Source organism: Aulonocara sp. 'chitande type north' Nkhata Bay, linkage group LG3 (assembly GCF_057382095.1).
Source record: "Aulonocara sp. 'chitande type north' Nkhata Bay isolate Kocher_YH1m ecotype deep benthic linkage group LG3, A_spYH_male_GT1.1, whole genome shotgun sequence".
Lineage (NCBI taxonomy): Eukaryota > Metazoa > Chordata > Actinopteri > Cichliformes > Cichlidae > Aulonocara > Aulonocara sp. 'chitande type north' Nkhata Bay.
Genome location: NC_141346.1, coordinates 18,749,041 through 18,769,496, shown reverse-complemented (window position 1 = coordinate 18,769,496; position 20,456 = coordinate 18,749,041). Strand labels below are relative to the sequence as shown.

Here is a 20,456-nt window from a genome sequence, read left to right as displayed (position 1 = left end):
CACTGCCATGAATGGTAAGTGTATTATTTAAAAAGTTCCAACAAATTATTGAGATTATTTCACTTTATTTTTCTAAAAAGATGAACATCCATCAGTCAAGAATTAGAGAAAAGTTGTCAGTAGCAACTGGTGACATGTCTGTCTGTCTATCTCTGTCAATCTCTCTCTGGTCACTGTTAACAAGTCATTATGAAAAAACAAACACATAAAAGACTCCAGCTTCTGTCATGGACCCGTTTTCACTGACTTTCTGCCGAGGTGTGTTCTCTCTCTTTCTCTTTCTCGCCTTCTGTTTGTTTTGATTTTACCACCTGCTGTGGAAAAGGTTAGGTTAGGTGAGTAAAGTGAACCAACATTCAGTACAGAAAAATCCAGGGTCAATCCTGAAGTTACCTGCATAAGACAAAATTCTGCTTCATACTACAGGCCTTTGGTCTTCAGCGTCTTTGTGGAGGGCAGTTTATAAACTTCTACCACCTGAGGAGCGAATGCCTCATCATCCTCGCCTCAGAACAGATAGCAGAGATGAGCAAAGCCAAAATTAAACAAACTAAAAGTTCCACAAATGTAATCGTAATTAAAAGAATAAAGGATATGAATAAAACTGTTGGATCATCAGTCTGAGCCAATTCATCTCTTTGGATCAGGAACTGAAAATGCACAAGAAACAGACTCATCTGCTGTTGACAGTGAGACAGTTTTTAAATTATTATTAACAGTTATCATTATTATCAACAGACAGGTCAAAGGTCAGATGAAAACCACCATTTGTTGAGCATTCTGAAGCTCCTCTGCTGCCACCTACTGGCCCTATGACTGATGTCTTTCTACACAGTGCATACACTCACTGGCCACATTTTTAGGTACACTTTGTTAGTCCTGGATTGAACCGTCTTTTTGCTTTCAAAACTGACATAATCCCTCCTGGCATGGACTCAACAAGGTGCTGGAAATATTCCTCAGAGGTCCGTATAGAGATGATAGCATCGCACAGCTTCAGCACATTTGATGATGTGGATCTGAAACATCGCTAAAGTGCTGCACTGGATTTTCAAGGTTTGGTGCAAATGTTAGACATGTGTTTATGATAAAAATAAGGCTTTTCACCCCCACGATGTTCTTTTTGTTGAAAGTAACTGTAATAGCTTTATATTCTAATACTTGTTTACTGTTTACTCTTCTGTCAGAGTCCAACTTCTATTGAGAACTGCAGTCGACTCATTTAGTTGTCAGCACTTCAGTGTCACTACACTGGCAGCACAAGACCATGTTTTGGTCAGTAGTTGGTAATTTGTTCGTCTGTTGATGTTATAGCGATTTTTACAATAATACAAATGTTGCACAAGAACACAAAGTATTTAATTACAAAGGTTTTGTTTAGTTCCCACCATTGTCAAAGTAGAGTTAAAACAATGCTTTTCTGAAACCACAAAAGAACTTAAAATACACTGAGGTCAGTGTAAACAGTGACCGACACCTTAAGTCCAACAGAGGAAAAAAGTTTCACAAACACTCAGGTTAAAATTCACTCAGACTGAGTACTGAGGAGTCCACAAAGCATGAGAAGAAGCTGCTACATGTCTAAATACATTGACTTGCTGCCATGTGATTGGCTGATTAAATATTTCTAGTAACATGCAGTTGAAGGGGTGTACCCAATAAAGTGGCCAGTAACATTGACCTAAATGTGCATCACTGCAAATTTGAAACCAATCCAGACCTGGTAGAGCAAAGTCAACTGCTAATCATGGAGGTCGGTGGTTCGATTCCAGTCTGCATGGCAAATATGCCAAAAGGGGCTTTGAATGCTCAGTTGGAGCAGAAAAGCTGATCATCACATGAAACATAGATGAAGAATTTTCTGCAGCATCGACATGCAGAAAAGAAACTTTGCATTAACATTATATAGGACACTGTGAGTGGCAGCATCTATTTGACTGATACAAATATCTTATACAGATGCTGTAAACATCTGTGCTTTTCACAGTGTAGTTGAGCAAAGAATGAAATGTCAGATTAAAATGAGTCACGCTATAATGTCCATACCATCATATTATAATGATTGTAGTATAGATGTGTCTGTCTGTGTAATATAAGTTTTTTAAACATAGATAAAAAGAAGTCGAAATTACACGAGGCAGTTAAAGTCACTCAGAATGATCCTAAAATCAGTGGTTGGAGCTCTTCAGTGTCACTAGATGGCAGCACCAGACTGTGTTTTATGCTGTGGTTGGTGCTTTTTACTGTCTGTGGATGCTGCTGGAATCAGCTACGTACAGTCAGCTGTAAACTGACCAGTTATTGATTGTATATAATTAAAGTGGCCGGAAAGACCGTGGGGACAGTTTAGGCACAAAACTGACGTGATCACATCTACAGACAGATAATTATTTGGGTTTGAACAGATGACACTCATCCTCATACCTATAATGATAAACATGTAGAGCTCAAACCTCTTCCTACCTCTCTGAGAACAAAGTTAAATTCATGTTTTTACTGAGGAGCGTGTAAGCATGGATTGAAGGAAACCAGAGAGACACTGTATAAAATCACTCTAACACAAACTCGAGGCGCTGCTTTGAAAAATGAAGCAAACAAAAAAGCAACAACAAGCGATGCAAGCGAGCTTCCACACAGACTGCTGCTAAATGCAAGTCTCACTTTTCCACCTGAACCAGTGCTAATCTTAGATTTTCTCTCCTGATTCATTCCAGATTATTCTAAATTATGAATGAATGGTTTACTTCACCTTTTTGATAATAAAAACGTGTCATATGACGGGTCCCAGTGGTATTTAGTATTGCAGAAATTCAAAATAAATAAATATCATATGTAATATATGCTGCATCCCTCTGCAAGATATCTCACTATTTTTGACTTTTCTGAGCCTGTCAAGTCCTTCTTTTGACCCATTTTGCCAAAGGAAAGGACGTTGCCTAATAATTATGCACACCTGATATAGGGTGTTGATGTCATTAGACCACACCCCTTCTCATTACAGAGATGCACATCACCTAATATGCTTAATTGGTAGTAGGCTTTCGAGCCTATAAAGCTTGGAGTAAGACAACATGCATGAAGAGGACGATGTGGACAAAATACTCATTTGCCTAATAATTCTGTACTCCCTGTATTTATTTTCACTCTCAGAACAACTCCCAGCTGAAAACAGTGGGGACAGACAGCTGGCTAAAAGCAGAGGAGAACAGGGCAGCAGTAGAAGGGTTAATGATCCGACAGCTTCCACATTAGGCACAGGTAGACTCTGTGACAAGACCAGGCCTAGTGTGTGACCATGTTCATGTGTAGGACCAGGTATGGACTGGACCAGATTAAAAGAGTCAATAAAACTTCTCCTCCTTTGTCAGTGCAGCAGACATGGATATTAAAATCTCCCATAATAAGAACATTATCCCAGCTAGAAATTCTGAAAAGTCATTTACAAAATTCTCATTGGGACGATAAATAACAGCAAAGAGCACTGAGTTGGAGTGATTGACTTCAAAACACGTCAGATCAGAGCTGGAAGATAAAGACTTCAAAAAGAACTCTTTACATTTAAAATCATTTTTAAAATTCACCTGCCGCACCTCCTCCTCTCCCTCGGTGTGTTAAAAAGGAACAACCCGCTGGTAAAAGTTCTGATAAAATACTGGACTCACCAGGGTTAAGCCAAGTCTCAGTGATACACATGAAGTCCAGGTTCAAGGGCAATTAGACAGTGAAGGAAATGTGATATTTGATTCATTAAAACACAGGAAATAGCACATTTTTTAATTGAAATACAGCAAGCATTCAGTGTCTGGAAACTTTGGAGGACACAGATTTATTTATTTTACCTTAAAGCCATCACAGCACCCTGAGCATGCATCCCCAAACTTCTCTGGTCTCACATGCTGTGCATTTTGGACTCTGTCATCTTGACAGTGCTGGAGGGTTTGCTGGTGCACTTCAGTGTCAGTAGGTGGCAGCACCAGACCATGGTTTTGCCTTGGGACGGTCATTAGAAGAGCAATTTTCATCACAAAGCTTTCAAGCACACACACACACACACACACACACACACACACACACACACACACACACACACACACACACACACAGATGTGTGGTTCCAAATGTAAAATCCAAATCAACACCTAAACTATCATCTGCACTTTGGCTACTTTACTTCTTTTACACAAATTGTGTAGTTTTAGGTACAAGTGGTCACGTTTGGTATTACAACAAATGAAACCCCCTGCACCACTGACTGTTACCAGGACACCTCCTGATGTAACTGGTTTACTGTTGTGTGTAATGCTTTCCAAAATAACACATTTACATTAGCATAATGTAGTAATACAACACACTACTGTACAAAATTCTGTAATAATATTACAATTTTGTTGCTACTTGCATTACAAAGGCTCTTTAAATATCTGCACAATGGACGGATTAAATACATATCAGATGTGTTTTCCTTCCTGCTACAAGCAGCTGAAGTTTGTGTGCACGGAGGAGGAAATTGGTGGTGAGGTCCACAACTTTGGATGAGTGGAGATATTCCTCTTATTTTTGTAGCATGAGAGGCTGAGAATGTGATGGTAAAGTGTAAACTGCATCAAGGACAGAAAAAAAATCACATTGCGGCTTTAACTGTGCAAACATCTGCACAAAGAGCATGCTAACACCAAGCTAGCCAGGGAGAAAATTCTTACAGATTTGATGTTGTCATGATCCTGGGTCTTTTGACCCAGCGTTTTAAGTTTGAGTTTATTTTGTTCATTAGGTTATCTAAGTTCATTTGGTTATTAGACTCCTTGTGTTTTCTTCCCCTGTATTTAAGCTTCCCTTCACCCTTCATGTTTCATGCTGCATGTCTTATGTTATCAAGTTTGTATTATCATGTCTGTCTCATGTTTCCTGTTTTATTTTGAAGGAGTCGTGTGTTCTTTGTTCATTGTATTTTGTTTCACTTCCCTTGTCCTGTCCTTAGGCTCATGTCAGTCAGCTGTTCCTCCATGTGTTCCCACTTCCCCTAATCACCTCCTGTGTATTTAAGTCCTCTGTTTTCACCGTGTGATTGTCAGGTCGTCTGTTGCCCACGCCATGCTTCCTATGCCATGCCATGCTTCCAAGTTTCTTGTCTAGGTTTTTCTTATTGTTTGTTTAGATTCCCCAGTTTAGGTTTGTGTTAATTTTGCTTCAGTTTGCCTTGCCCTTTGTTTGTACCTTTTCTACCAGCTATATTAAACGGCTCGCCTTTTGTTAACATTTCAAGTTCTGTTCCCTGTTCCTTGGAGTCTGCGTTTTGGGTCTTTTTGTCAACCCCTACAGTCTGCCCTCGCCAGACTGTGACAGATTTCCTTGAATTGAAACTCTTCAAACACACACACACACACACACACACACACACACACACACACACACTGTGTTCTGAATCTTTTCAGCCACTCGATGATGTTCCTGCTGTTTTTAGTCTGTGGTTGAGGTTTAGCTGTTTGTCTGTTCTTTGTTATCTGCTCTGAATAGAGGTGTGTACCAGTTAGAAACACAGTTCAAATTTTCCATCAGCACTACTTCTGAAACCCACAGAACCACACGACAGGAATGACACATGAGCGCAAAGTTTACTGACGCTGCAGAGGAAGCAGTTCACTGCTGTATAGAAGCAACAGAGGTGCCACACTTAGAAATGAAATGTAACAAAAAGCAAACTTTATTAAAATAATTCATTACATTTATATTTTAGTTACGCTTTGTTACACTATATGCAGACAGACTTATACAACCACTGAGAGTGATTACAAGGGCTGCGTGGGCCAGTTAGAGACCAGCAGCTGGACATCAGTGGTTGGACCGGTGGACTGCTTCAGTGAAAAGTAGACGACGTTGGGCACTGGCTTAAAGTCTAAACACAAACACACACAGTTCAACATGAGAAGGATAAGCAGCTCTGAAAACTCAGTTATGTTTATGTAAAGTAAACTGACAGAATGGGGAGAGGATTTAAATTTAAATGTGTTGTTGAGTGTTCAGACAGTGACGCTGAGACCTCGTCTCTCTGAAACATTAAACTGTGACAGAAGAAACAAACTCCAGATAAAGCTTCATTTATGTAAGTTCAGTTTAAAGTTTAACAGATTAACAGTCCACATGGCTGTACAAAAGAATTTTAACTACAAAATACGAAATAAACTAAAATAAATTAACTGCTGAGTATGGACATATCTTCCTATTTTCACACATTTTACAGGTTGTTTACACTTTACAGATGGAGGTTGCTGCTGATGTGATTTTATCTTAATAAAAGTCATTTTTACAATTTGATCTACTGAGTCTGTCAGATCTGTCACATTCTGTGGTATTGTATATAATATTGGTCTATTTATAAAAAGAGGCCAAGAAGAACAACTTAATAATTTCTGGAAGCTCACTTTCATTAAAGAAAAGAGACAAACACTGCATCACATTAAATAGATGAGGGCCTCATCTATGTGAGCTTGTAACGCGTTACAAGTAATGCGTTACTGCCCATCTCTGCTTATCAGTATATCACTCAGTTACATTTCATGACAATAAAAGTTAAAAATTCCCTGACAATATCCTTCCTGAATACCAGGATCAGTAATGCAATAAAGTCAGGTAAAATCAGATATGAGTCATAAGATCTACTTTTACTTTCATTCTTGGGACACGTTTTTCTAAATCTATTCTTGACTTATGTAACATTTTTAATTCAGATCTTACAGAGTCAAACATTTCAAGGCATTTGAGGGAGTTGGTGTTTCTCATCATCTGAGCTCATTTCAGTAAAAAACAAATGCAAAAAATGAACATTTTTGTCCTACACAGTAAACATGACATCTGATTGCTAAATTCTTTATAACAGTAAAGCATTACAGTAGGATGTAACTGTTTAAATTCATACATAAAATCAATCATCAATAAAATCAATATGACATTTTTAAGGGATCATCTTGTTCACCTTGGATTTCTAGTTTAGTTTTTCTCTCGCTCAGCTGTTGATGATTTATTCCAAATTGTTAATTACTAGCATAGTAAGCTAGGACCTGGTTCAGTGTGGAGAAGAAAGCTTGCTGCAGGTCTCTGAAGACCCTAGACTTTAATTTGCTGAATGTGGAAAATAATAATAATGAAAAATAATTACTCTGTTTTTAGTGAATAAAGAGCAGCTGTACCAGAGTGTGTTTGTTCTTACAGCTGTTTGTCCATAACTGATGTCTTCTGTTCTCAGGGCTGAGTGGACAGGAACGGGATCACTCTCTGCACAACAAAACACAGAGAGAGGACATCACTGCAAATACTAGAAGTTATAGAAGTGATGCTATTGAACAGGATGTGTGTAAAAAGATAAAAGTTACTATTCCTATGTAGCACAATGAAAAAAATTCCTAAAAATTTGATCAGCTCTTTTTTGGGGGGAAAAACCCACTAGATATATTTGTTCGCTTATTGTTTTTAAATATGAGAAGAAAACACACATTTTATGACGTCTTCATAATCTGTCTTGCATAAATATATCCTGATCACAGGCATAACAACTCTATGTGAGATACTGTGGCCTCTCATAAACTCACAATCTTTTTCATCTAGGCCAGTGGTTCTCAAACTTTTTACATCTTTTACCAAATAGCAGGAAGACATTTTTTCACGCCCCATCCAAACAAAACAATGACAGAAAAGCTGCAACTTTTTTTTAGATATTGTCAAACATTGAAAAATAAAGTTCAGTCCTAGTCTTAGTCCTAGCACGACAGACCCGACCACATGTTCGCACTTTGCAGTACACTTCTTCTTCATTGTGGCTGTCCCCTTACACACACGGCTGCAGTTTTTCAGCGGATGTGCATATTATTAAAGTAACTGCTGCAAATTTCTTTGTTCCATTGTAAAAGTGATTCCAATGTTAAACATTAGTTCTGCATGAATCTTCTGCCAGGTAACTTGTGCCCCAACTCAGAACTATGCCACACACTTTGACAAATACAGAGCTAGGCTATCACAAGCATAAAACAGATTTACTCATAAATACAAATATAATGTTTGTACGTGTGGAACACAGAACCGCTGAATCAGGGGTCCTCACAGACTCACTGGACCAGGATGTCATGCAAACTACAAAATAATTGCAATCATACCAGTGAAATACAAACCTGTGACATTAACAGTCCTGCAGTACAACCTGAGGAGCTGAAGTATTTTTATCTGACAGGGGAAACATGACGACCACAGAGCTGTTGTTTCTGTTAACAGACTAACCACAGGCTGAAAAACACATGCAAAGAGCAGCATTCATTAACGGTCACCTACAAACTCAGAACACCTACAGTGAGTTCAATTCTAGTCTTTAAATAAGTTCTGTAAAATGGTATCATTGAATGAAATCATCCATTTTCTGAATCACTGATCCATCTTATGGAAGCACAAAGTGTGGAGTCTATTCCAGCTGAGATACACAGCAGAAAGGTTACCAGTCCATCACAGGACTAACAAAGAGACAGACAACTAAACACTCGTTCACACCTACAGCCGGTGTTCTGACAAACCATCCTACTTAACTTAACTGAAGCTGCAAATTTGATAATTTTGTGCAAAAAGCAGATAGCGTTTTCATTCAGGAGCTGCATCCTTCGGAGGCCACATTTGAAGGCCAATTACGTCACAGCCAGACGACGAAGGCTGTCCCAATTCTAAGACTGCTCCAAACAGGGCCGACAAATGCGTCCTTCATTTCCCCTGATTTGAAAGATGGGTCTTCTATTCTTCGTGGCCTACCATGTCTCAGAAATCATAGCGCGGTAACTGGTGAGACAACTGGTGACGCAAATCTGAAGGCTACACCGTCCCACTTCACAGCCTCGCATTTCTGGCCTTCTCGGTCTTTGGAGGACCTTGCCCACGTCGACCATGAAGGCTTAGAAATAAATACAACAAAATAAAATGACACGACGAAGACAAAAACTTTGTTATTTTGTAAATATAATAAATAACGCTAATTCACTGTGTAACTGTTTAACTTTATTAGGAGCGTCCTGCTGGTGAAAAGTAAAAACTAAAAAACGCTCGACACAGCATATTAAACACTACCTCTGCTTCCTCTGATTGGCTGTTGCCAATGATTTGAGATTTTCTCTCTCTGTATGTGATGTCATCATCTCCAACTTCTCCCCCATCAGCTGAAATCAGTCAGAATGAACAGCAAAATAATTTACTCTTTCATAAAATATTAGTGAACATCACATCAAAATAATTTACCATGAAATAGAAAGTCTGAGTCTCACCTTCAGGTTTCCTGTGAACACATGGTCTCCCTAACAGAACCAGTAACACCAGTAAGAACCCACAGATTGATTTAAGAAATGACAACACAGAGAGAGCAGTGGAGGACAGTGATGGAGGAGGTGTGGATGTAGGTGGAGGTGTGGTTGTATTAATGGAGGCTGATGTAGGTGGAGGTGTGGTGGTGTGTTTGTCTAAAACAAAGCAAACACAGTCATTAAGTTGTCGTCACATTGTGAATGTTGAAAGCTGCAGAAACACAGACAGGTGAGTGTGTCACCTGTGACAGTGATCCAGCTGGATGGAGACTCTCCATGACCGCTGATGTCACACTTGTAGAGGCCTTCATCAGACCTGGAAACATGCTGGATGGTCATGTGACCTGTAGTCATGTTCCTGATGAGGGAGCCATCTTTATAGAAAGCAGCTGGGAGGTTGGAGGGAGTGGTCTTTGTTTTACAGAGCAGAGTGACGTCATCTCCCTCCATCACAGGGAGGACAGGACTCTGCAGGATCACTGATCCACCTCAACACAGAGACAAACTACAGCATTTCATCCATTTACACACAGCTTCATCAACACTAACTCCACACACTCAGCTTACCAGTGACTGTCAGGTTAACCATGTTACTGATGGGACCCTCTCTGGACTCACACCAGTAAACTCCACTGTGTGATGTGTAAATGTAACTGATGTTACAGGAAGAACCAGCACCTTCTCCCCACCCATCTCCACACTGAGTCCTCTGTTGTTTGCTTGTGTTTCTCCTCAGAGTCCATCCAGCAGAGCTGTCGTCCTCCTCACAGCTCAGAGACACAAAGTCTCTAATAAAGAACTGAGAGCTGCTGGGACTCACAGTCAGACGAGCTGTGAAGTGTTAAAATGAAAAATCATCTTTCTTATAATGTTAATACAATTGCAAATTCATTCAATCACAGAAACCCTTCACCAAATCTAAAGAATGAGCAGCTCATATAATACTGTACAATTTTTTTTGTGATTTTGGGGGCCATAACTACAAGCATAGAGATGATAAAGTCATGTAGTTGCATCAATACTGTCATCCCCCTAAATTTCAACATAAATCATTGATGAGATCTAGAAACAGTAACTTAAGTCTGATGCAAATGATCATGGAATTTTTTGAATGCATGCACTGATTGAATAATAAATAAATTATTCTGTTCATCCGGACGTGTAATTTTTAGTGGGAAAAATGTTTTAATAATCATCTAAGTGACTTGTTCAGTCTCTTAAACAAGTGTTTTTTTTTCATAATACAACATAGAAAACTAATGAAATTCTAAAAGAGACATATGATGATAGCATCAGGTCTCAAAAAAGTTTGGACAACAGCCAGGAAAAGGAAGTGGTTGCAAAAAGAAACAGCTGGAGGAGATTTTGCAACAAATTAGTTGCAAAAGTTAAATGACAACAGGTTATTAACACGATTGGGTGTAAAAAGAGCATTTTAGAGAGACAGAATTTCCAGAAGTTAAGATTGGCAGAGGTTCACTAAACTAGAAACCAAAAACCACAACTTTAAAATTCCAGCAGCTCAGTTCCCATGAACGGTTTATGAACGGTTGTTAATAAAAGAGAGCATATGTCAAAGGTAGCCCGTGCCAACTTTTTTGATCTAGGTTGCTGCCATCAAATTTAAGTGACTTTTTTGTCTTAAAAATTGTCTAGTTTCCCATTTTAAATTATTAAATAATTTTTAAACATTTGATATGTTTTTAATGTTATTTCAGTGCTGTGAAAAATATTTGCCCCTTTACTGAGTTCTCTTTTTTTTTTTGCAAATTTCTCACACATACATGTTTCAGCTCAAACAAAAAGTGTGATCATCATGTAAAATACAATTTCATTTGTTGCAGCAAACCTCAACTATCTCAACCTCGTATATGAAAAAAAGTAAGTTCATGTGAAACCTGGCCCCACATTATCATGCAAACACAATGAGTTCACCCGAAACTCTGGCTGATTGGCCCAGAGTTTCACACCCAGTTACTCCCACTAGGTTTATATCTGGGACTCTCCACCATTTGACCTTAGAACTGAAGAAGCTTCTCGGATGAGAGGTGAAACGTCTTCAAGTAACTTAAAGAAGTCCAGACGCTTTTCTTTGCAAGCTCCTTTGACTACGATGACCTGGATGACTGAGAACCTTCACAGACATATTGTTCCAAACATAACTTGTTGCCCACATGTTGCCCATATCTTCATGCCATATTTAAACTGTTTGCTTGGCATATATTGTATGAAAGGACAATCCTCCCTAAAAATGACCAGGCACTCATTCACCATGATGTTTGAATTTAGGACCTAGATAAGTGACTGGCACTCCACACACTTGCCTGTGATCACTGCCAGTTTGTCTTATTGACGACAGCCTCGTCTCGTATCACAAGACCAAGGACAAGCAAATCATCCATAACAACATGAAGTGTTGTAGTTGCCCGAGAAATTGTCTGACCAGACTCTGCATACCATAAACTCCTGATAGATTAATTTCTAAACACCACTTAGAATTAAGACTCGTGTATGCTTTGATGTTGTAAGTCGCATTTACCATTATGGTTTTGATGGACTCAGTCAGGAGCCGTTCTCTCTCCTCCTTACTAGTGTAGTGATCAAATATCTAGAAAAGAGCCTCATTTATAGTGTATTGGAGCTGCTACATAATGAACTGAAAACTTTTTGAGGCATGTCTCAAAATAGTATTACACATCAAAGCTTCACATTTTTTTGAAAATGTTAAGAAATCATTTTTGTGGGCAAACTCATGGAATCTTAGGTCAGTCTAATCAAATTAACTACATTTTTTAAGAGATAAAACTTTTAAATGGGTTAAATTTGACCAGAACACAACATGAAAACCGTTCTAGTAGGACTTAATATTAAGATCACAAGCACAATCCCAAGACCTGAGAACTAGCTAACCTAAATTCATAATTTAGTTTATTTGTTATTAGTAACTCCTGCACTTTTCTGCTCTGAGGAGCAAAAATGTCTGCTCTGAAGATTCCTATTAAAAGCCTCAAACCTGGGGAGTCGCAGAATAATTAAAAAGATTTAAACTGTGATAGAAGGTTACTGACCTTGGTTTGTAAAGCAGAGCAGCCATAAGATCAGAACTAAAGATAAATGACACACGGTTAATTAACATACTTAACTTTGTTTTTCTTTATGGCAAAACAAATAAATAAAGTGGTATCACAGAGATAATAAAATAGAGATTATAGATCATGCCCTCTATATTTCCATCTTCAGAGAAACAGAGTTTTCATTCACTGACAGTTTTTAGAGATAAAACCAAACTGTTGTTATTTTTCTCCAAAAAAATTGTTGTATTTTTAAACACTAAAACACTGAATTTAACACATAACATGTAAATAAAATACTTACAGAACTGAAATTGTAATGAAATTTCCTCCATGGCACTTCTCAGTTTTGTGATTTTTTTTACACCTTTTTTTGTTAATATTACCAACGAGAGCCCGCCCACTTCCTTAATGTCGCTCTTGTTCTCTCTGTCTCTATGTGCGTGTGAGTGTGTGCAAGTATTTGTCACACTAAATTTATTTTTTCTTTCGTATTTTCTTACTCATTTTCTTTAAATAAAAAATGCACAGCCAGAATTAGCCTAAATAACCTAAAACCAGCAGTTTTATCATTGGTGACTTTACTTCATGCTATTACCAGCTCCTATGGAGTCAAGGTCCCCACCAATGACTGTACTGGTAGTCGGCAGGCACTATGCAAAGCTGTATGCTGTAAACAGGGGACAGTGTCAAAATATGTTCAACAACAAGTATTATGGTGTGTTAAGCCAAGTCTCAGTGATACACATGAAGTCCAGGTTCAAGGGCAATAAGGCCACGGGTTCCAGGCGCCATCAAGAAGCCGCCAGGACTGAGGCAGGTACGTACCTGAGCGCCCAGCCCCGAACACCGACAAGCACCAACGCACTGACGGCTGAGGGCATCGGCCACCGGGAGGTAGTGTGGTGGGTGGAGCTAGGCCTCCACCCCTTGGGGGCCCTAAGATGTTCCAGGAGAGGCGGATGTGGGGACTCGACCTCATAGACATAGACAAACTGGCACACACAGACACAAGCATACGTTCCCAACCCTCATTCACACAAATACTCAGCACTCACCCAACGTGGAGACAAACAGAAATGAGCACTATACACCTATTCATACTCCCCAGACATACTCTATACTCCCAGGTCAAACTTTGGAGGACACAGATTTATTTATTTTACCTTAAAGCCATCACAGCACCCTGAGCATGCATCCCCAAACTTCTCTGGTCTCACATGCTGTGCATTTTGGACTCTGTCATCTTGACAGTGCTGGAGGGTTTGCTGGTGCACTTCAGTGTCAGTAGGTGGCAGCACCAGACCATGGTTTTGCCTTGGGACGGTCATTAGAAGAGCAATTTTCATCACAAAGCTTTCAAACACACACACACACACACACACACACACACACACACACACACACACACACACACACACACACAGATGTGTGGTTCCAAATGTAAAATCCAAATCAACACCTAAACTATCATCTGCACTTTGGCTACTTTACTTCTTTTACACAAATTGTGTAGTTTTAGGTACAAGTGGTCACTTTTGGTATTACAACAAATGAAATCCCCTGCAGCACTGACTGTTACCAGGACACCTCCTGATGTAACTGGTTTACTGTTGTGTGTAATGCTTTCCAAAATAACACATTTACATTAGCATAATGTAGTAATACAACACACTACTGTACAAAATTCTGTAATAATATTACAATTTTGTTGCTACTTGCATTACAAAGGCTCTTTAAATATCTGCACAATGGACGGATTAAATACATATCAGATGTGTTTTCCTTCCTGCTACAAGCAGCTGAAGTTTGTGTGCACGGAGGAGGAAATTGGTGGTGAGGTCCACAACTTTGGATGAGTGGAGATATTCCTCTTATTTTTGTAGCATGAGAGGCTGAGAATGTGATGGTAAAGTGTAAACTGCATCAAGGACAGAAAAAAAATCACATTGCGGCTTTAACTGTGCAAACATCTGCACAAAGAGCATGCTAACACCAAGCTAGCCAGGGAGAAAATTCTTACAGATTTGATTTCCTTGAATTGAAACTCTTCAAACAAACAAACAAACAAACAAACACACGCACACACACTCACACACACACACACACACACACGCGCACACACACACACACACACACACACACACACACACACTGTGTTCTGAATCTTTTCAGCCACTCGATGATGTTCCTGCTGTTTTTAGTCTGTGGTTGAGGTTTAGCTGTTTGTCTGTTCTTTGTTATCTGCTCTGAATAGAGGTGTGTACCAGTTAGAAACACAGTTGTGAAAGACTTCAAAGGTGATTTTGGCAGTGTCATGAAAATGATATGTATTGCCAACACATTTGTTCAGGTTCCTACAGAGACAGGCACCTGCTGGTGAGGAAATCTCAAAAGGTCCTCCAGTCCAGTCCAGTCAGTGATATAAGTCATTTATTCCTACACTCAAATACAATCCACAGGAGCAGTTCAAAAATGAGTGCTCCTACCAGTAGCAAAAAAAAAAAAAACTGAAATAATTTTTAAACATTTCCATGTCACATCAAAGTGTGTAAGCTTTTCCTTTTTCTTTTTTGGCATCTAATACCATTTAATCTCCATAGACTTTATGACCAACATTTTACAGGCAGAACAGCATGCTGAAACATCTTTCATTTTTAACAGCGGCTTGCATCCAAAGATGCTGCTGCCACAATCCACCTGTTTGAGCCTACCTCCTCTGTTATACCATCAAAGAGGAAGCTTGGACCTATGAGAGCAACAGCTTCACACCCAAGCCAGTTCCTCATCAGCCTTCAGACCTGGGCCAGTCAACGTGTAATAAAGATATTCCTTACTGGCACCATTTTTATGGTGGCAACTTGTATTTCGCGTATTTTCTGAGACCTTAAGTGTAGTTCATGGGTAGAGGCCATCAAATAAAGCAGAAGCATACCCCATTTGCAGAATGACACTCAAGTCATGACAAACAATAACAACATAATACGATTATTATAGTATATATATTATACATTTAGATTAATGTTCCTCAAGACATTGCCAACACATTTAGTACTTCTGTGGATTAGTCAGTAGTAGTAGTACAATGCTGTATTGCCTTTTCTTAACTTGTCTGCTACATTTTAATAGTCTCTTAGACTCTGTAATAAATGGCTTAGACAATTTTTAAACAATGGGTAATAAATTATAGTTCAGTGTACCGTGGACTCCAGTGGGTGCAGAACCATCTCAGCAATGATAAAGAAATGGAAGGGTCCTGAGCTGAAATTCAAGTGTGTTTTTTTTCTCAAAAAGGTCTTAATATTTATGTAAATGTGATATAAAATAAGCGGAAGCGAATGGATGGATGGATGGATGGATGGATATAAAATAAATGTAAAAAAAATCTTAACACTTTTAGGCTGGCCTACATGGGTGTGGATGAAAATTTTCATGGTAACTTTGAATTTAGGCAGATTCGTCTTAAAAGATATATTTTAAAAAAATAAGACTTGCAAAGTTTGCTGAAGTCTCTGCAGACTGATTGACTGGTTTCCCATCATTATTTTTATAATACTGCATGACTGAGCCTATTTTAAACTGCTGCAAAGAACTGGACTGTCTTAAATTTTAATGAAATACTCCTGGTATAAAGCAAAAAAAAAAAGTTTAACTAATTCAGAGTAAACAGAATCATACTTTATTGCGCCAGCGTAACTAACGATGAAGCCTGAGATATCGTGTACTTCCTCGCGGAAGTCGAACACTTTAATCGCACGCCCATTCGTACACGACCGTACACGAGAGATCGCCAGGGAGAGAGAGGGGAGGCCTATAAAAAGGCACACTCACTGTGACTATCAGTGACACACAGACATCTGGTGAGCTTCAACAGCTCTGCAGAAGCGGACATGGGAAGGGCGGCTTTAATATCTCTGCTGTTGACTTTACCAGGTGTCGTCTTCTTGGGGCTTACATCTGCACGTAAGATTTAAAAATGTTTATTCTGTCCTTTTTTCCTGTGAAGTACTGTTTCACGATAGTAGTTTTGATTGTGCTGAATGCAGACGAAGACATTCAGGACTTTCTGTTCCGTCATTGGAGGTGGTTGATGTTATCTTACTGAACTACACACGAGACTCGCCATTACGCCAGCGAGTATCCTTTATTATTCTCAACCCCCTCCCCACAAGAACCCAGCACAAACGTTCCCACCTCCTATCATTTACCCGATACTACAGTTTTCTTGTCAAAAAAACAATTCTGTCATGTCAGAAAGCGGATGAGACTTTTGAGATCAAGAAGGAGCTAGTGAAGAGAAGCGCTCGGAATATCCCCTCCTCCACGGACCTTTAGAGTGGATAAAAGTCCCTTAGATCAGAGGAATGGAGGCTGTTGTTACGTGTTACGTTGTTGTTACACCAGATGTCTTTGGTATCCTGCTGAACCCAAGCCTACGTACATGGAACACACCCTTCTGAAAAAATCCAGACAACAATTCATCACCTTTGTAATTACACTGCACAGTGAAGCTGTTATTATTATGGACGTCTTTGAAAAAAAAAAAAGAGTGCTTCCTGTGTAACAACACATGTTCTCACTTTATGTTATTATGATAAGAAAGAAAGAAAGTAGAGTCAAGTTCCCCAACATCCAAGAAGAAGGACAATCTTTACTGAAAACTGTCAATTTTAAATAAATACAAAACACACCTAAAAAATAAAAATAAATTTTGTTAGTCCAACTGCAGTTTGGCATTTACCACACCAAGTCTAACAGCAGCCTTGAAATGTTTTATATTTCAAGCTACTTTTAATGCAGTGAGATATTAGAGCATTTTTAATGACAAATTGAAGACCACAGAGCAACTAATACCGGTCGCCCATAATCTTTTATAAAAAAAATTTTTTTTCATATAAGGTGGGGAAATTCAGGCTAATTATAAAAGGATCAGCTGCAGGCTTGCAGATAATGGACTGAATTAGATTTGGAATATTTTGTACTTTCAATGATACAGTTTCATGACCATGAATGTCTGTCTGTCAGTAAACTGTCTGGGTAGTTGGCAGGGATTAACAAGTGTGCATAATTTCAGTGCACAAAGTTTCCACTTTGGTTCACTTCAGCAGAGCTCAAGAGTCCTTCTGGAGTTTCTGTAGAAGTAAATGGTTGTGCATGCTTTGTGTTGTTTACAGAGCCAATAGAGGTCAAGGCTAAGCCTGGAGAAACTGCCTATCTACCATGTCCAGTTGCGAGCAACATCAAAGTGGTAGAGTGGAGCAGACCTGACCTCAACCCAGAATGTGTCCTTTTGTACCAGGATAAACAGTTTGATCAAGACAGTCAGAATCCATCTTTTAAGAACCGAACACAACTTGAGATAAAGGATGGAAATCTGACTTTGATTTTGCATGATGTTAAAATTAATGACACTGGAACATATGAGTGTCGTGTCCTCGCAAACCGCAGAAAGCAAGGTGTTGACCCCATCCACATCATCCACCTGAGTGTTGATCCTCCAGGTGAGTGAGTAGAGTTGAGTGTGTGTGTGATCAGAGGTGAAGCTGCTTCCTGGTTGTTGATGTTTGTTTCTAAAGATGTTGTTGATGAGACTTTGTAGAAAGCAGCTGGTCTGAGTGATGTGATCAGAGTGCAGTAGATAATGTCTGACAGCAGTTTGAAGAGGAAATGGATTCTGTTCTGTTCTTCACTCATCACCTACCTGACAGCTGACACCTCACACCTGTTTCTCACCTGCAGGTCAGCCAGGAGGACTCACAGAGGATGGAGGGAAGGAGGATGGAGGGAAGGAGGATGGAGGGAAGGACGATGGATCTGTTGGACTGACAGGAGGTCATGGAAGAGGACATTTTCCACTGATAGCATCTTTATCATTTATTTGTGTAGTTTGTATTTTGACCACTGTAAAGTATTTCTGTCGTACTCGTGATAAAGCAACTGACACGCAGGTGGCATGAAATATTGCACTGCTGTGACAATTTTTATGTCACAGCAGACAAACCAGAGGATCTTGTATTATCATCCACCGTCGTTACAACAAAGAAATCTAAAGCAACAGTATCAACATGTTTCAGGGTTCCCATTAATTTTAACTATAAATATGGTAGAAACCAAGGGAACCCAAAACCCTTCAAAAAAATAAGGAAATATGCCACAAAATGTTCAGCTGGAACAAAATTAACGACAGTAGATTTAGCTATTCCTCATGTCTGCACCAACAGTATAGTTCCTCTCCTCGGGCTGCCACCTTGTCGTGGTGGAGAGGCTTTTGTGCTCAAATCCTGGAGCGTTCAGTTCCATGACAAACAGGTTTCAGGTGATGAGCCAGACTAAGAGCAGCTCAACAAAAAAAGTGATGGACTGAGTAAATCATGTGTCTTGTGTGAACAAATTGCATTTTCACACTGTTACAGGAAAAATGATTCTATGTTTCTTTACCTTCTTTTAAATGTACAAAGATGCCTTTTGTCTGCCCTCTGTCTATGGTTAGATTAGTTTAGAATTATCTTTTTAGACTTTCCCAGCAAACACATCTTGTTTCTGGGACATATTGTTTTAGATTGTTTTATCTTCCCTAGCTCTCTGCTGACGAGACTAGCACCATATATGGAGTTGTTTTATTTTATCTGTTTATTATTTGTTATCCTGTTCTCACTGTCTCTGTGCTCTGTGCCTATAAAAATTACCAAGCCACTGTGCATGGTGTGAGTTGTTCTTAGCAGCTCACCCGTGTACACGTTTGATAAAGAAAGTAACTTTGTCTCATTGTGTCTTTATTTCTCCTGGGTTTTTTACAGAGTTTTCCCCCAACACACACCATAGCTTGTGATTGTTGTGATATTTTGATACCATGGTAGCATTTACAGGATATTGCTTTGTAGTGAAAACTGTTACTCAATAAGGCCCATTTACTAGTTGTTTTTCTCTTTCTCTCTGACCCAAGAATTGATGTGTAAGAATCACAGGCTGGTACCCCAAGGTCGAAAATACCACAGAGACGAGACCACTTCCTTACTCCCATCCTCCCTTTTTCTTTATCTCTTAGAAAAAGGCTCGTTAAAGGCCAGGTGGTTTGTTTCAGAATTCACTAATGAAAGAACTCTGTATTTTATGTCTAGGAGTGTATTTTGCTGGGATGATCATAAATTGTAGCTGAACTGATAAACTACACAAAGGATACTTCTTTGCTCACAAGGCAGGAAGACGTTTCCTTATTTGGTCTGTACCGGAACCTGCTGACACACGAACCTTTTTTTCCTCTATATAAGCTGTTATGTACTAAATAAACCTTTGAGTCGATTGGGAAGGCAACCTAAATCAGTCTCTGTTTTCTTGTTCTCCCAAGCTGCTCCCGAGCTCGTACTAACACGCTGAATGGCATACCTGAGTGTTACTTTAAATAATTAGGAATCTTAGAAGGAAAGGACAAAACTCTGCTTATCGCTCGTGCCTTGGAGGGAAAACCGGGATGGACATTTTTTTCTTTCAGTGATGAAAAGAAGAACTTTCTATCCGCTTGTAACCTACAGGCTGTCTACCCCGTATGTGTAAAAATGAATAAATATCCCTTAGTGAATACTTTTCTTTGAATACTACTTTTCCTTTTGAGAGTCCCTTTTACAAGGGACTGAAAAACAAACCATAATTACCATGACAGACGATCTTGTTACACACACACACACCGCGGGTCAAGGAGGAGAGAGACAGCAGATATCAGTTTTTTCTCAATGCTTATTTCCTATAATGCGCCCCCCCAAAAAATATTATTATTATTAAAACATCTATATGAGGTAGGTTTTGCGCAGCCTGCTCCTTGGTAGAGTTTTTTTCTTCAATACCTTTACAATGGGTTTTCTCAATAGACAGAAAATGAAAATGATGACACTGAGGAGTCAACAGCCGATATTATCATTGCTTGTAACCCGGTAAATAATTTCGTACATCTCCCCATAAAATAAGCCTTAGTGGGAAAAAAAGCTCATATTCGAATAAGTTTATTAAAGCACCCCCCTCTGTGGGAAAGAGGTTTTTTTTCTCAGAGTCAAGTTTAAACCATGAGGCG

General features: G+C 39.2%; 2 protein-coding genes across 2 annotated transcripts in view; one reads left to right on the top strand and one right to left on the bottom strand.

Annotated features, from left to right (window-relative positions):
- The window catches only part of LOC147334347 (uncharacterized), a 67,165-nt gene extending 54,439 nt beyond the window's left edge, over window positions 1–12,726 (bottom strand). Inside the window, exons 1-3 of the mRNA XM_086271832.1 lie at window positions 12,699–12,726; window positions 12,392–12,427; window positions 9,891–10,154 (exon numbers count right to left, since the gene is read on the bottom strand). Of these exons, the coding sequence (XP_086127958.1) occupies window positions 9,891–9,912 (22 nt within the window). The 5' untranslated portion in view covers window positions 9,913–10,154; window positions 12,392–12,427; window positions 12,699–12,726. The remainder of the gene's footprint in view (window positions 1–9,890; window positions 10,155–12,391; window positions 12,428–12,698) is intronic.
- Window positions 12,727–16,220: 3,494 nt separating this feature from the next.
- Window positions 16,221–19,145, top strand: LOC147334346 (uncharacterized). Its single transcript, XM_086271897.1, has 3 exons — window positions 16,221–16,357; window positions 17,569–17,895; window positions 18,134–19,145. Exons 1-3 carry the CDS (start codon window positions 16,285–16,287, stop codon window positions 18,349–18,351), a joined length of 618 nt encoding a protein of 205 aa, XP_086128023.1. The 5' UTR covers window positions 16,221–16,284; the 3' UTR covers window positions 18,352–19,145.
- Window positions 19,146–20,456: the final 1,311 nt, after the last annotated feature.

Coding starts and splice junctions, on each gene's coding strand:
- LOC147334346 (XM_086271897.1), top strand. CDS start 16,285: ATGGGAAGGGCGGCTTTAATATCTCTGCTGTTGACTTTACCAGGTGTC. Junction 16,358..17,568: donor CTTGGGGCTTACATCTGCAC/GTAAGATTTAAA, acceptor TGTTGTTTACAG/AGCCAATAGAGGTCAAGGCT. Junction 17,896..18,133: donor CCTGAGTGTTGATCCTCCAG/GTGAGTGAGTAG, acceptor TCTCACCTGCAG/GTCAGCCAGGAGGACTCACA.